General features: G+C 52.0%; 5 protein-coding genes across 5 annotated transcripts; 4 read left to right on the top strand and 1 right to left on the bottom strand.

The window, feature by feature from the left end:
* Positions 1 to 2,235: 2,235 nt before the first annotated feature.
* On the top strand, positions 2,236 to 3,310 carry J4E87_008812 (uncharacterized protein; the record flags this gene model as incomplete). Its single annotated transcript, XM_049380396.1, has 2 exons — positions 2,236 to 2,440; positions 2,505 to 3,310. 2 exons carry the CDS (start codon positions 2,236 to 2,238, stop codon positions 3,308 to 3,310), a joined length of 1,011 nt encoding a protein of 336 aa, XP_049229893.1.
* A 647-nt stretch (positions 3,311 to 3,957) lies between these two features.
* On the top strand, positions 3,958 to 5,026 carry J4E87_008811 (uncharacterized protein; the record flags this gene model as incomplete). The annotated part of the gene is made up of 2 exons (XM_049380395.1): positions 3,958 to 4,171; positions 4,281 to 5,026. The coding sequence occupies 2 exons, from the start codon at positions 3,958 to 3,960 to the stop codon at positions 5,024 to 5,026; spliced, it is 960 nt and encodes a 319-aa protein (XP_049229892.1).
* Positions 5,027 to 9,440: 4,414 nt separating this feature from the next.
* On the top strand, positions 9,441 to 12,899 carry J4E87_008810 (uncharacterized protein; the record flags this gene model as incomplete). The annotated part of the gene is made up of 1 exon (XM_049380394.1): positions 9,441 to 12,899. One exon carries the CDS (start codon positions 9,441 to 9,443, stop codon positions 12,897 to 12,899), a length of 3,459 nt encoding a protein of 1,152 aa, XP_049229891.1.
* Positions 12,900 to 13,166: 267 nt separating this feature from the next.
* On the bottom strand, positions 13,167 to 13,808 carry J4E87_008809 (uncharacterized protein; the record flags this gene model as incomplete). Its single annotated transcript, XM_049380393.1, has 3 exons — positions 13,167 to 13,277; positions 13,340 to 13,633; positions 13,689 to 13,808. 3 exons carry the CDS (start codon positions 13,806 to 13,808, stop codon positions 13,167 to 13,169), a joined length of 525 nt encoding a protein of 174 aa, XP_049229890.1.
* A 1,542-nt stretch (positions 13,809 to 15,350) lies between these two features.
* On the top strand, positions 15,351 to 16,173 carry J4E87_008808 (uncharacterized protein; the record flags this gene model as incomplete). The annotated part of the gene is made up of 3 exons (XM_049380392.1): positions 15,351 to 15,563; positions 15,617 to 15,825; positions 15,876 to 16,173. The coding sequence occupies 3 exons, from the start codon at positions 15,351 to 15,353 to the stop codon at positions 16,171 to 16,173; spliced, it is 720 nt and encodes a 239-aa protein (XP_049229889.1).
* Positions 16,174 to 16,263: the final 90 nt, after the last annotated feature.

The raw sequence follows: 16,263 nt of genomic DNA, 5'->3' as shown, positions 1-16,263 counted from the left end.
CATAAGCATCAGATTAAGGATTGGAAGAGATGTGCATGGGTTTCAGAACAACGGTGAGGCACAGTCTCCTGAAGGGTAGACCTGCACCGGAACACGAGAAGCGACGGGAGTAATCGCTGTCCATGATGGGAAGGTGAACAGTTTGGGGCCCTAGAGACAATGGTGAAGTTTTCGAGGCCAGATTCGTGAAAATCAGGAAGGGCAACGCAGGCTTAGTAATGCACATGCTCATCAAGAACGGACACAAGTCTTTGTAATGCAGCTGCCTGAGATCTCCGCAGCCATATCGATGCTGCCTAGTAACGAAACGCCTACGCTATGCTTCTAGCAATGAACTAATGACGTGCGAAGTGGCTTCCGAAGACGACTGGAACTGAAGAACAAAAAGAACGATCGCAGAAGAGGACCCATTGCGTGGATCTATTGCGTCCCGCTGTAAGCAAAGGGCGACCAACTGCCTGGCAAACCCCTAGCAGTTTCGCTAGAATGCTCTGGGTCTCTTCTGTGTGGCACGACTTGGAACCGGAGACGCACTTGGTCGTTTCCTTTGTACCAACGCGTCTTCTTCGAGCTCTTCTTCAGTCGTATGTTGCCCGTTGAACTCGCAACCGGGATCGTCAATGTCTGCCTGACAGCAGTCCCATTTTATTGACCCGCCCGGTGGCCTGTACCTCTTCCCAGAATGAGAAACGCAGGGCGCATTCACGTCCACTATCTGTTCGTGACACACTGTGCAGGTCTTTATCAAAGGCGCAGGCTGTTTGTTGATACTCGCTGACCGTGGCGTGTCTCTGGCCAACAGCCTTGGAGTTTGGTTGACAGAGGATGATTGGCCTGAGGGTTTCCGGACTGGCGTGCGTAACGTGGTTGAGCGTGGATAGGCTCCAGGAAGGTGCATGTCGCCGTCTGAACTTGACTGTGAGCGCTCACGTGGCTCCCGCTTCACTCGTGATGCGAACTCAGAACCATGAGGCCGTGATGTAGCTCGACTTCCGCTGATCTCGCGGGATTGTGCAGGCAAGCTGTTGTGACTTGGGGTCGGGACTGTAGGCTTCACGAGGTTTCTTTTCGCCGCCTCATAGAGTTCGTCGCTATCATCCTCATCTTGAATCTTGACCTTGGGCTGATGCGACTGCATCCGTTGCTGGCTGATCAGGCTCTGGGCGGATGCAGAGTGAGGCGCAAGTCCACGGACGAGGGCGCCGGAAAAGGCCGGTGACATTTGGCAAAGGTCGAGCAGCACCTTTTGCACAGCGCGCGGGTCGGCTGTCTCGATGATCTGTTTGATATGCTCAGGGTGGATAGGGCGCGCCTGCTGTGGCCCTACAGGGTTTCGCGCGGAAGCCATCGGATGCCTAGCTTCCATCCCGACATTTGCCATACCGTAGGGGCGTGGCTCGGGCTTGAGGTACATTTGAACTAGTCTTTGGGGCGGCCTTGGCTGTTGCCGCTGTTGTGGTCGTTGCTGGGGCATGTCTTCCGGCTCTGGTGAGGAACCTGTGAGGTCGATTGTTTGGCAGCTATTGCCAGTTGTGTGTGATGGAGCCATTGCGAGGGAAAGAATGACCAGATACTGATAACCAAGAGCACCCAAAGTGAATAACTGATGTCAAAGCGCGGTCTGCGGAAGATTGGTCTCAGCGTCGCACAATGAATGAATTGCTGGGCTTGGAACGTGTGGATCCCGGGCCTCTTAGCGCGACACCAGCTCACGTGATCAGCGCACGGCCCTGCGCAGGATCCTTCCCCACAAACCTCGACCTGCAAGAAGGAGGCGCGTCCGTCGTGCCCAACAACGCGTCAGCTTCAACACCATCAGTAATGCGATGCGCACGCGGCGTCACTTCGGACCTCAATACTGCCTCCGTCAGCCCTCTGTAACACGCTACAATCAACCCAAATCAACGCACGGACGGCAACAAGATTCCCACCAACCGGCGCAATGCACATGCGCAGTCGTTGCGCGATGAGAGATTCACCGTCTGGGGTGCATACATCAATTTTCCGATGGCTTGCTTCGCCCGTTTCGACAGCTTTCATAGCGGGGAAACGACCCCGTAGCTCACTAAGCGGCTGTTCGGAGGTCTAGGTCAGACCCGGGGAGTCCGCCAATATAGTTTGCATAGCCGGCATGCTGAAGTTATTATATGTATATGCATACTGCGCGCCTTCAGGCTAAGTTCTACATTCACTCACTCTTATACTTTCATTTTCAACTGTCCTACTTTGTCCACAATGCTCCCATCGATCGCTTTCGTGTTCACGCTCGCGGCATCCGCTGTCGCAGCTCCAACGACGCTGGCGCCTCGGGCTGGACGTACAAGTCCTCCTTCTGGATGTCTGGCTGTGGGTGGTAGCGGAAAGTACAAAACTGTTCAGTCCGCCGTTGATGCTTTGAGCGCTTCCAGTACGGCTGCACAATGCATTTTCATCGCGAAGGGTTAGTTCTAGCTGTACCAACTCCATGTGAGACATGTACTGACTTGGTGCTCCCGGTTCTGCAGGCACATACAAGGAGCAAGTCTACATCAAGCCGCTCAAGTCGGCTCTGACGGTTTACGGCGAAACGACAGACACTAGCAGTTACACCGGCAACACCGTGACCATCACCCAGGGCAAAAGTCAAGATGACGCCCCCAACAACGACGAAACTGCTACTCTCCGCGCCTGGACACCAAACCTAAAGGTCTACAACATCAACCTGGTCAACACACGCGGACAGGGCTCGCAAGCTCTCGCCCTTAGTGCTTATGCTGATAAGCAAGGCTACTACGGATGCCAGTTCAAGGGTTACCAAGACACCATCCTCGCCCAGCAGGGTAGCCAGGTCTATGCCAAATCCTACATCGAAGGAGCGACTGATTTCATCTTCGGCCAGAAGGCCATAGCATGGTTTGATGGTTGCTCTCTGGGCGTTCTCACAGCGTCGGTGGGTTACATTACTGCCAACGGTCGCGATTCAGATTCCAATCCCTCATACTATGTCATCAACAACTCGAAGATCGCCGCTGCTCCTGGTAACACGGTGAGCGCGGGTGCTTACTACCTCGGCCGTCCTTGGAGGAATTTCTCTCGTGTTGTGTTCCAGAAGACTAGCATGACTAATGTCATCAATGCCGCGGGATGGAAAGTTTGGAATACCGATGACCCCAGGACTGACAAGGTCACATATGCCGAGTACGCAAACACCGGTGATGGATCCAAGGGTACCAGGGCGTCCTTCTCAAAGAAGCTCTCGGCTGCCGTTAGCCCTTCCACTGTTCTGGGCAGCGACTACAAGAGCTGGGTTGATGCAGCTTACCTTTCCTAGGCCAACATCTTGTAGAAAGATGCGGGCTAGGTTCGGTAGTACGTGAGAGTTGGTTTTCTTGTACATATATTGGAAACACTAAGTGTCTTCATTTCTATTCATACATTTACTTGCAACTGCACTTGCTTCTCAAAATCTTAAAAACGTGTCGGCAATATTGTGGTCGGTCTTACATTCGCAGTCTTGTGGCATGCGTGAGAAGATTCTAGCTGTAGTAAGCAAGGCTAGACACGGGCTACCGCCGAATGAGAGACCCACTAGTGGGTCACCGGACCATGGGTTTTTGCTCCGCATTGCTACGGCTTCTGCCCTTCCACTTCAACTTTGCAATCGCGAACATTTCGACAAAAGGTTCGAGATGTCTTATGGCACCATAGCCGACCCACCGCCGTCCGCAGGGCGCTCAAGGGTAAACTTCTTGCCACGCCTGCCATCTGCAGCTTCAGGCTCTGCGCAAGATACGGACGAGGAAGCCAATCCGCCAGGAATATGGAGCAAAATATCGCAGAGTCTGAAGTCATTCTACAGGCGGAATTTCGGTTTATTCTTAGTTTTCTTGGCACAGACATGCGGTTCTGTCGTAAGTTTTATTTCTTGTGTGCACTGACTGCATGCCGCAGACCATGCCACTTACAAATGAGCACTAGATGAACACAGCAGCCAAACTGCTCGCGAATGACCCATCCATCGAGTTTCACGCTTTGCAAATCATCTTCATCCGCATGCTGTGCACGACGATTATCTGCTCCATTTACTCTTGGTACCATGCGGTGCCTGACTTTCCTTTCGGCCAGAAAGGCATCAAAGGGCTGCTCATACTGAGAGGTACTGCAGGATTCTTCGGTCTATTTGGACTGTATTGTAAGTTTAACTCCCTCTGCAATTCTTCACGGCTCACGCTATATAAGATTGTGACCTGCAGGGGTGGGTCACGATAGTGAACTGGAATACAGCTAACAATACCGCCTAGACTCTCTGTCATGGCTTGAATTCTCCGACGCGACAGTAATAACTTTCCTAATCCCAACCATGACAGCCATTGTGTGCTTCCTATGGTTACGCGAGCCATTCACCTGGAAAGAAGCGCTTTGCAGCTTCGTCGCATTCTGCGGCGTTCTCTTCGTCGCGAGACCACCATGGCTATTTCCCGCTTCGCACTCAAGGCCAATAGCCGATGACTCGGACGGGCATGCACCGTTACCATCAACTACCGCCGAACAACGCGCTCTGGCAATCCTCATCGCGATTCTAGGCACGCTTGGTGCTTCGACAGCCTACGCAACTATCCGAGTGATCGGCAAGCGCGCCCACTCGCTCATCTCGGTGAATTACTTTTCTCTCATCGCAACGATCGCCTCGTTCGTGCTCATACTGGTTCACCCTTCGTTACATTTCGTCATGCCCAAAACGCTCGGTCAGTGGGGATTGATCGCCATTATTGGGCTCTTCGGGTTTCTGTTGCAATTTCTCTTGACGGAAGGCCTGCAGAGGGAGAAAGGTGGAAGAGCAACAAACTTGACGTATCTGCAACTTGTCTTCGCGCTTGTTGTCGAGAAGGTGATCTGGGGAACTACGCCGCCTGCTGAGAGCTTGGTGGGAGCCGTGCTTATCATCGGAGCGGCGATTGCGGTCAGTCTGCAGAGGTCGAGTGGGAAGGATGATAAGAAAGCTGAAGTTATCGAAGAAGAGAGGAGGCTGTTGGAGGATGAGAATTGAGCTAGAGCATATTGGGTATATGCGAGTGTATTATTATCATGTACATGCATTTGCATGACATGACCTAGATTCTGCTTCCATGCTTCACAACACTAGAACTGGCCTGCTATTGGGTTTTCACCACCCGACTGTATTGGGCTTCATTGCCGACCGACGCTGGAAAGTAGTCTTGCGGCTGATGCAGCACCTGTTCTTACACCGATGATGACGATAAGGGCAGAACCACTCGCATGGTGCGTTATGTTGCAGTAGATATGATCTGATGATAGACCACTCTACTGGCAACACTGGTGCCACGGCAGACACAGATCCGCAGCAGCCTGATCAGCGTCGCCGCTGTACCTATACCATGCGTCAGCTTCTACTGACGGGCTCATGACTCATTGCGCTAGATCAGGCTTTGCGCGCAATGCCGAGTTTAAACCGCATCACCCTCATCTCTCGAATTGACATCACTGCTCGCTCTTTCTTCGTCTGTTCCTTGTCTCACAATGTGCTCTTCGCTTCCATTCATGCTCATGTCTATGTTGTCGATCTCATGCACAGTCCTCCTTTTGCCCTTCCTCTCAACATGCGACAAACGAAGGCTGTCTGGCAAATTCTGGCCCGAATTGTCGTTTGATGGCTTGATCGATGACATAGCTTTCCTGGCTTTACTGAGAAAGGGCTTGAGGATAGGTGCGTTGACAGCTAAGATTCCGACAAACTATGGCAAACATTAGCAAGGTCCTAGTGGCCTTAAAATTTGAAAGGCTCACTGTTTCGCGGATTGACCAAATGGTGCCAACGTTGATCTGGGAAACGTCTTGAAGGCACAGGATGCAGCGGAGCAATGTTGCTGTCATCATGAAAACACCGGTGCATAACCAGACTCCGTACAGAAGCTTCCTTCTTAATGGTAGTCGGACGTTCCAGAGTAGAGGTAGCGGGATATACAAGATCATGAGATCGGTGCTGGATGATTGTAAGTATGGTACAGAAGTGGACAGGCTCATTTCTAGGGCTACCCACGTTACATTTGTAACGACCAACGCCAAATATTTGGATATGTTGAGCGCGCAGTCATCACCTGGATATGGATATATTTGCCAGAGTCGATAGATAGGGTGACAGTGTGTGAGGAACACGATGATAGTAGCGATGTAAGCTACAAGGCATACTGCCCCAGTAATCTTGACGAGATTATGTTGCTGGAGATTGAGCCTATTGCTATCAGCGGGGATCAATCTAAATTTGTCAAGTATACATACGTGAGCCTCCTGTAAAAGAACAGCATACAAGCTTTTACTGTGGTAACAGCCTATTAGTATGGCCACATGGCCTCGAGTGCTCCGTTACCAAAGCATTTACGTACAGCACCATATCAGGGTTGTATATAGTATCCACCCTGCGAGAAGGTATTTACTACCCACAGTAACACGTTGGCTTTCCTCAGGTGTAAGTTGCAACGCGAGTTCGTTACTCATTCCAGTGATGGAGCCATTCTGGCCGATGAGCTCCAGCATGACAAGTTCAGCGGTGAAGAAGAAGGCGCAGAGTACGGCGAAGTAATCATCTCCGTCCCAACGTAGTTGGATCTGCCAGCAGCGCGCTGTAATTCGAAGTATTATAACGACAATACCAATTGCGTATTCGGTCCATGCTTCAGTCGTGAAGGGATTAGACATGCTGGCGAGACAAGCATCGACAGTTGAGGGTCCTCTCGCTCGAGATCAGGGTACGCCGAGCAGCAAGGCCCTTAACATTGAGTATCATTGTAAAAAGGAATGCCCGAAAAACGAAAGCTATACGATACACGACGAGAGTGGAGGCTTTCAATCGGGCGCAGGTGACCCATGACGGTGCAAAGCGATTGGTGTGGGTGCCTTTTCGGATGAGAAACCCGCCGGGCGCAATAAGTTGCCGCACTTCCTCGAATGATCATCCTTGTGGTAGTTTGGTGATCTCGGGGTGCTGGCTACCAAGATCGCTGTGAAGATCTAACGGCCCGATTCCTATCGCAACGTCGCGCAATTGGTTATTGAATTGCTTTTTGACATTTTACGATCTTGTCCGAAGGTAACAAGATGTAGTTGGACACGAGACTGGAAAAGAGCCTGGCTGACATACAGCCTTCAGCCGTACCTGGCGGTCCATGCCTTAGCGGCGCGCGGCCCACGCAGATAGGGTTGTGTCAAATGTGGATCTTGAACTCGTACTCAGCTTCGCAAATTCCCAGATGAGAGTGCTGCAGAAGCGCATATGCGCAAATACTACGTCACTGTCAGTACAGTGGCTTCTCTAGGCACAAAAGAAAATTGATGCCGGGAGCACATCCAGACTCCAGGTCTAAGGCCTAGCGCGAGATCCGACCCTTGTCCAGTGCCCCACCTAGACACATGTGAACCGAGGCCCTTGCTGCACAGCGTCCCGTGCCGTTGTACGGGACTGCGAGGAGCGGGCAGCAAGACTCGCCCTTAGCTGAGACTCGATAGACGGTGCCCTGTGGCTTCCTCTCACAACACAGCGCCCAGGCACGAGGAGTGCGACGGATCTTTTCCCCACAGATCCGATATAACTTCTCGAATAAGTCTTGAAGATGCCAGAGGACGCAATTCCAGAGCACCATCGCAGGGAGAGAACATGCCCTGTCAGCACGCCGTCCAACTACATTCCGCCGTTCCCTGGATATTGCTCCAGATTCCAGGCAACAATGAATGATCTCGTCATGGCCATGATGGGAGCGCAGTACGACTCTGTTACCGGGCACGACGGTATAGCCGTTAGCAAACTTGAGGAGTTCTTGAGTAGAGGGCCAGAGTCAAAGCGCCCGTCAATTTGGGAAACAACCTCCGTAATCGACAAGAGAGGTGCCTATAGCATCGCCGTGATCGCATATTGGCGCAGCGCAGACTTGCACAGAAGCTGGCAGCAGGAATCTGGGTTCGATACTTGGTGGCAGAGTTCAGACAGGGAAAGAGATGGGCATGGGTGGTTCCAGGAGATTCTGTGTCCAACGATGGATCGTTTTGAAACAGTATTTTCAAACCCTGAGAATCCAGAAGGAGCGGCCAACATGCAAGAGAGTATCTCGGGCGAGTTGGAACAACACGCGTATTGGGGTAGCATGCGGGATCGCTTAGCAGCTGCTCAAGACAACAAACTCGAGGGCGATGATTGGTGCTCTAAGGATGGCACCGCGAATGGCTCGAGTGATGATGCAGATTCCTCAAAACGTGTCCGTATATCCGGCAGGCCCAATCTGTGCGTGATTCGATCGGGCCAGGATTGGTCCGACACGCTACCAGGAGAGCGCAAACTCTACCTCGATACAATGCATCCGGTGCTCATCGAGGGGATGAAGTTTCTACGTGATGAAGGGCGCGAGGTTGGATGTTATGCGATGAACTTGTGGGATGTTGTGGATTCAAACTCGTTCGAGGCGAACAGTGAAAGAACGTTCGGTTTGGGCTATTTCGATGACCTGGCGTCGCTTGAATACTGGAGTAAAAGCCACCAGACGCATATCAACATCTTCGGAGGCTTTCTGATGTATGCGAAAAAGCTGAACAATGTATTGTCTCTCCGGCTGTTTCATGAGGTTTACGTGCTGGAGCCGGACCAGCAATTCTTCGAGTACATTGGGTGCCACGCCGAGACGGGGATGATGAATGCGCGCCGATCTTGAAACCTGTAGGTAGGTTGTTCGGAACGATACATTCATTGACAACCTGTGGTCAGCGTTGCAATTGAGGATCGTGAGTATTGAATGAAAGTTGCCATCGCGATTTTGGTACTGAGAGTGAAAGGTTCCCCAGAGAGGAAATCCGATAGGGCGTAGCGCTGTTGCCTTATCGCCTTATCGGCGTCGTGACGCGACTTGGTACGCGTCAAGCCTCAGTGATATCCATCAACCGAAGGCTACGCACAACGACCCTATCAGCAATACCATCTACAGCAAAAAGGAAAAGCGTCTCATGTGGCGTGGGCAGTTCTGGACGACCGGGACCAGTGAAATGGTGACGCGAACAAGCGATCACGCGGGAACGTACCCCGCGAAACATGATAAGCGGCACGGAGCTTACGCGGGGATATGGCGACGCCATCACTCCCTGGAGGCTGCCTGGCCTTCCATCGCCTTTAGCTGTTCTCGATCTTCTCTTCAATCCACACGCTCTTCACAGCATTGCTCTCGTCCCTTGAGTGCGCCACTGCTCCCAGCGCCATTTGCCGGCTATTGATGTAACCACTATCCGTTCACCTAGGCTCAGCTCCGAGGAGCTGTCGGTGCCTTGGACAGCAGACCTGCGATAGGTATCACGGTATGTTGTACTTGCAATCATGTAATCCTCCATCTCTGACAAGCCACAGAGCTAAGACTCCCAGTCTACCTCCTGCATCCCTTCTCTCTCCGATCCCCCTGACGGCTTCCATCATGACTTGGTGGCGCCGGGACCCGACACTCGCTCCTTTCCAACGCTATGCGCAACGCATCCTCCGCTCCGACGACGCGGCCCTTCGCACGCGGTGCTTCTCGCGCACGCCCTCCAAGTCAGCACAACACGAAGACAACAATGGCAACAAACGTCCATCCGGCATGTCCAACCTGGAATGGTTGCAGCTAGAGCAGTACCAGCAATGGCGAAGGAAACTCATGAATGATCCATACGAGGCCATCTTCGGGGCCAGCAACGAGAGGTTGAGTGGCAAGGGCAACAAAGACTGGGAATGGCTTGCCAATAGCATTCCTAAGTGGATGTTGAGAGAGATGGAGAGCCACGACGATAACGCTTCGCCGCCGAAGCAAGGCAAGAGTAGCAGTATTGATCCGAACTACCCGCGACGGGTCAAGATCGATAGTGAAGAGCGCGATATCCGTAGGGAAAGAGAATCACACTTCCCCCAACCGTCATCCAGGACAAGACTGCTCCCTGACGACCCGACTGGCATTGAGTCACCCTCTGATCTCAGGAGGCCGCGAGAGCAATCTCATGTCAAGATTGTTGGCCGCCATTCAGGATTATCGACCGAATCTACAACAAGCGCACCTAGTGCCACAGCGCAGGACTACGAACACGAGCAGCCGACGCGACCGAAGAGCACGGAGTCGTTTGAAGAATACATTGCGAAAACGAAAACGGATGCGGCTAAGAAGATCGAACAATCCAGCACGGCCGCACCCAGTAGAGAACCTTCCTTTATGGACCGCTTCCTGACAGAGAAGCCCGAACACGAAGACGCGCAACGACACGGCACGGCGGAGACAGGCAGCTGGAGAGAGACCACACTGCAAAGGAGGATACCAAAGGACGTCGTAGCAAAGCCTGATGCCGACTCTGCGCCCATGGCAAAGGCTGGTGACGAGTCGTCAATGTCAGCATCCTCAACTGACGGGACCCACGAGCTCTCCTCAGAACCACATATGCAGGAAACCCTCCCGTCGCTTCCTCCAAGCTCAGGTCCTCTACGCACGAAGCAACCTTCCACGCAAGAACACATCCCACCACAAGAGACACCCAGTACACAAGGCAGCGTCACATCTGTGAGGTCAACGTCAAAAATCTTGAGCCAGTTGCCCAAAGACGACTTGGACTTCTTGAGTGCGGAGGAGATTCGTGCGAACATGGCCGCAAGAAGGAGCAAGGTCCTGGACGAAGAACGTAGAAAAGCGGATCGGGCTAGATTGGAGAGCACTTTCGAGAGCACCCCCAAGGCAAAGACCGGTATGGATCCGATGCTTGAGTCCAAGATCATCAATGACCAATACGTTCGTCGAATCGAACGCCAAATGCAGCGGCCAGAGATCTCGTTTGATTCACAAGAATCCAGTGAGCCCAGGACAACTACAAAGATGGACGAAACCCCATACAAAGCAGACGAAAGCCAGTTGGAGTCGAGCGTCGAACGGATGAAGTCTTGGCTTGAAGAAAGCGGTGCAAGATTCTCTAGTCTTTTCTGGCAAGACCCGACCGAAGAAGCGGATGCGAAGAAAACCCGCTTGTTCTTCGACAAGATCCTAGCACGTATTCGCAAAGGTCGCACGACGATGAAGCAAGTGGTCGAAGACCTAGAGGCAGACATTCCAGCATCTAAACCTCTCTTGAGGCGTATGAAAGCGGATGAGGACCTCCTGGACTCTGCTATCAACACTCTACGACAACGCTCAGAAATCGGAAAGCTTCGTTCATTGACGCCGAAGAAAGTAAGGGCAATTCAAGAATTGCGTCTCCGGTACCAGAGCACAGACAACGACCTTAATAAGGCATACGCCTTGCTCCAAGATCTCGGCGACTCGGACGCAACAAAGAACGCCTCACCAGCGTTCAAAAGGCGCCTGAGCATTGCGTCGAAAATTACCCAGAAGAACGCTCACCTTACGCGTTATCTCATCTGGAGTCTACAGGCCCGGCTCGAGGACCCGGAAATTGATCAGAGCATGCTCGCAAACTACAAAGCTGTTGCGAACAGTTTGCTAACTCTTAGAGATACACAGATGGCCCTATCTCGATTGCTGGAACGTGCCATGCTCGTTTACGGTGTGGCTCCACATCTCTGGGAGGACATTAAAATCTTTCCCGACACCCCAGCTCTGGAAGTTCCGCAGGACCGTGAGCAGTCATCTCAGACCAAGACGTCTTCCGCTATGAGTGATGCCGACAAAGCCCAGCTTCGTGCCAAGGTAGCTGCTGAAGAACGTCTCGCCCATGAGGTCGATGCACAGAAGTCAGCTATGCGTGGACTCTCAGATGATGGATACGCGCGTATGCCGAAGGCAACACCGAGCAAATCGTTTGAAGAGCGAGGACCCCTTGCACACAGCCTGTTTAGACCATTCGGACCCGTTTTGGAGAGCTTAGAGAGTGAAACGCCATCTAAGATAGGCGCAACAGAGGCCGACGTGAAGGTGACCCACGAACGTGACGACTACGAACTGGCTGATAACATGCAAAACTCGAACGAGGATAGGTCTGGTCCTGTCGCCACTGATCACGAGCAGCCGGCCTGTCCGGTTAAGGAAAGCAGATTGACTGAAGATCATTACGTGAAGAAGTTTGACATGTTGAAGGAGGATCCTACAATGGACGACGCCTCATATCACGCCAGTGGCACAACTACCGCAGATACCGTGCGCGGAGAAGAAGTCACAGCAATCGATGCAGCCCCAAAAGCTACACAAGAAATCTTTACCGCTGACCACACTACTCCAACGACCGAACATGCCACAGTAGACCCGAAACCGAGCATTGACGATGCTGTTGGTGAAATACCTCAGTCAGGCGCATCATCGCATTCGCCAGAACCGGGCTCACCAACGATCTATACAATCCTTTTGCACGATCCGCACAGCGGCAAGCTTTCGCTAACCACCTCTACAACAACGGAACCCCATAAGGCCCCTCCTATAATACCACTACATGAAGCGCTATCAACTCTCGAAGAGCCCGCTAAGTTCATTCCGTACATCGAGAATGGTCTTGAGATCGTCAAAGCAAACAAGTATTTGCTCGTCTTGCGCGGCGGTCTCAGTTCCACAGCGTCTACCAGACCCTTCCAAACGGCCGATCCATCAACCACAATGGAGCAGAACAAGGACGCTGGCATCACAGGAGAAAGAACTTACATCAATCCGATAGATGGAACGGCACGCCTATCGCCTACCGGCTACGTTGGGCCAGAAGAGAGCGAAGAGCAACTTGAGAAGGATTTCACTGAGCGCAGGCAGGCTGCCGAGCGAGCAGTTATTAATCAAGAGAGCAGCACAGAACAAGACCGGAGCGGACGAACGACCAAAGATAAGAAGAGGGGCGGTAAAGCAGCGGGTATAGTCAAAACGGCCATCTGGGCCTCGGCACTATGCTACGTGGCCGGTGTGATTGGGGAACTTGCTAGTTAAGACGCCTTTCGCGGCATGGCATCCACTTCACGTGTCGCTCTTTTCAAACGACGTCTGTTCTGGGTTGCTATCATCACTTTTCGATTCAGCGTTCGGTTGGTGTTGGCGTTGGCAGGTCACCACTCCGGTTCAGATTATATACATATGTATATCACCTGCTTCGATACTCTGTTTCTCAATCTTACATATTCTGGAGGACCAAATACTTACTCAAAATGCCTTGATCTATCAGAGCAACCATACAGACTGCTAAACCACAGTACCGCTCTAGAGGGTCATACCCTTGAAAGCCCTCGCGATAAACGTCACGGCCCCTTCAATGTATTCGGGACGGATGTAGGTCAAGTGATAGAACTGACAGGACCCAGAGTCACAGACCTACATCTCATGGTCAGCATGGTCTGTCTCCCACCCTCGTACAACACGATTGATAGACTTACAGGATCGCCCTTTGCACAAATCTGCAGCACCTTTGCCTTCAGACCATTAGGGAACTTATCTCCAACTACGCCCAGCCTCAAATTTGGGTCTCCAAACATGACAACCGACTTGATCTTGGGGAACAGAGAAGTAGGCAGTCTGTCTGCAGCTCGGTGCATGATGCTTGCGCCTTGCGAGTAGCCGACCAGAGAAAAGGTCTGATTGGGGCAGGCGGAAGACTGCGCGGTCAAGCGCTGAACAATGTCATCGACGCCTTGCCGTCCACCAGAAATGATTTGCGAGCTGGCTGGGTACTGAAAGGAATTCAGTTGGTGATGCTTTGTTCGAAGCAATACTTGGATATCGTACCTGGACCGGATACCCCTGTACTCCAGACAGTTCCGCTGAAACGTTGCTCACAACAGGGTCACCAACGATGACGCCGTATTTTGGGAAGCTAGGCTCGCTGGTTCCACGAGCTAACAACATGGTCAATGTTGCGGTAGACATTTGCGGTCATTGAACTGCAGCTTACCAACGAGTATCTCGTAGTCGGAACATCCTCTGGGGACATCGCCAGGAACGATTGGAACCGGCTCCCCGATTTCCACACCGCTATTAGGTAGCTCGGGACATTCCTCTTGGGCAGAAGAGGTGGCAAAGAATGCAAAGGCCAAAAGAGGAGCAATAGAAGTGTAGCGCATCTTCGTGGGCAGTGAACTTGATCTGCTCTGGTAGAACTTGTTGTTGCACGCATCTTGGAAGGAGACTACAGTGCCTTATAAGTTCGCCCATCTCGAACGCTACTTCCATCCCAATCAAACGTCACAGGAAGATACGACAAGGTTGAGTGGCATTGTGTCGTTGAAAGATTGGATGACTGTGGTGGCTGAAATGGGACCTCGGCAACTGTGACATGTTTGACAAGGGTGTCGATGGTGTTGCGATCATCTGCACAAAACATCCTCTTGGCTTTGTGAACCTTTAATCTATTCGATTTTGGTACCGAGGCACGATTGCAGCCAGTTGAAGACCAGGAATGAGGTATCATGGGGAGTGGTCTACGGTTGGCAGTAATGTGTGGTAATATCATGCGCGTTACACCAATTGCGTTCTTTCGAGTTGCTCACGGCTACAGATCATCAATCTTAAATACAGTCGTCTTTTGTCTAGGTCGAAAGCAATGACCGTCAGTATGAGGTGTCTACATGCCTGAGGTATCGATATGGCTGTGGTTTGCCACCGCAAAGGCTACAGTAAGCAACAGTTCATCGCCGTGGCGGGACGCCTAATCCCGTGGTCCCACGTCTTTCTGCATGGACGGGTGCAAACGACGACAATCCCAACCTAGCTTTCAATCACGGCAAGCCAAGCCCGATCAGACGCAAGGACCTGCGACACAATACGATGAATCCAACCTTGAAAAGATCTCGTTCGCGTCGAATTGCCGATGCACCCCAGACGATCTAAGAGTCATGCAATCATACACAATAAGTTGCCGAGGTGCGTCGAACGCTCTAAGAGCAGCTATTGGTGTTTCCAAAGTCTTCCAAGGTCAGTCCAGAACTACCAGGAGTGAGGTTTAGGACAGGCCCTGTATCTTATCTGCTATCTCACACACCAACTTCTAATCTTAGGCTTTACTTTTCCTCCCCGTGTCTTGGTATAATACTATGTTCTTGGCCACTTGAAGAGAACCTCCTCAGGCTCTAGCTAATTGGGTGGTGGAGAGGAGTAAGAGCTGCCTCGGTTCAGGCACCAATGTCGGCGAACTGCTCTTGGAATACACCAAGATATTGATGGTGAGACGGGATCATTCACGTAGGGAGGAGAGCGTGGGATTAGAAGGAGGGTCGAGCAAATCGTGTGTATAAGTATAAGGCATCTTCACCTCACAACCATCCGGCAAGCTTCAACAACGAGCTCCTTCTGCCTTTCACTCACTCTCGCTCTCTCTGTTCGCCTTCGCCTTCGCTTTTCTACGCCGTAGTCTCTTTACCAAACACATCTTTCGCTCTTACTTTTATCATGATGAACACCATCATCTCCATCCTGGCTTTGGCCATCGCCTCTTCTGCCACGCCTATCGCGCTCCCCAACTCGGGGTCTGCCGTGGTTGCGACACGCCAAATCTTCTTTGACCGCACCAGCTTGACCGAGAATGAGTTCTCCAGCCGGCTCGGTGGCGGATGTAGGGACGTCATCTTTGTTTGGGCTCGAGGATCTACCGAAGCGGGCAACATGGTAAGTCATACGAGGGTTGGGTAGCTGTACCTTGGTTTAACTTGAGAGGATAGGGCTCTATCATCGGTCAGCCACTGGGCGATGAGCTGCGCCGCGAATACGGTGACGACCTGGCTATTGAGGGCGTCGACTATGCAGCGCTGCTTTCCACCAACTATTTGCCCGGCGGCACCGATCTCGTTTCTGAGCGCGAGATGCGCGGCATTCTTGAAGACATCAACAGTCAATGCCCTTCGGCTGTCATCGTTTGCGGTGGCTACTCGTATGTTCCGCCCTTTGTCGAACCCATTCAGCGACTAATCATGACCACAGTCAAGGTGCAGCAGTCAATCACCGTGCTATCGAGGATCTTTCGGCCAGTGTCAAGAACCAGATCGCTGGTGTCGTTACCTTTGGCGACACCCAGAACCGCCGTGACAACCAGCAAATCCCCAACTTCCCCCGCGACAAGCTCCAAATCTTTTGCGGTGGGCTCGTTCGTGACACGGTTTGTGACGGTAACCTCGCAGGGGCTGTTCTGCTTCCTCATCTCAGCTATGGCGATGACGCGGAGGAGGCTGGCGAGTTCTTGATTGGAAAGATTAATGCGGTTCGTGCCGCTAAAGTTTAGTTTACTTTATGTGAACATGAAAGGCTTTTCTCGTGCTTTTAATTTCTAGAGGAACGCCTAAGGCTTAGGGGGGTAGAAGGGTAGAGAAGG

The sequence above is a fragment of the Alternaria ethzedia genome, assembly GCF_023757985.1.
Source record: "Alternaria ethzedia strain BMP 0044 chromosome Unknown scaffold_29, whole genome shotgun sequence".
NCBI lineage: Eukaryota > Fungi > Ascomycota > Dothideomycetes > Pleosporales > Pleosporaceae > Alternaria > Alternaria ethzedia.
The sequence above is the reverse complement of the archived record's forward strand: the minus strand, read 5'-3'. Positions and strand labels throughout refer to the sequence as shown.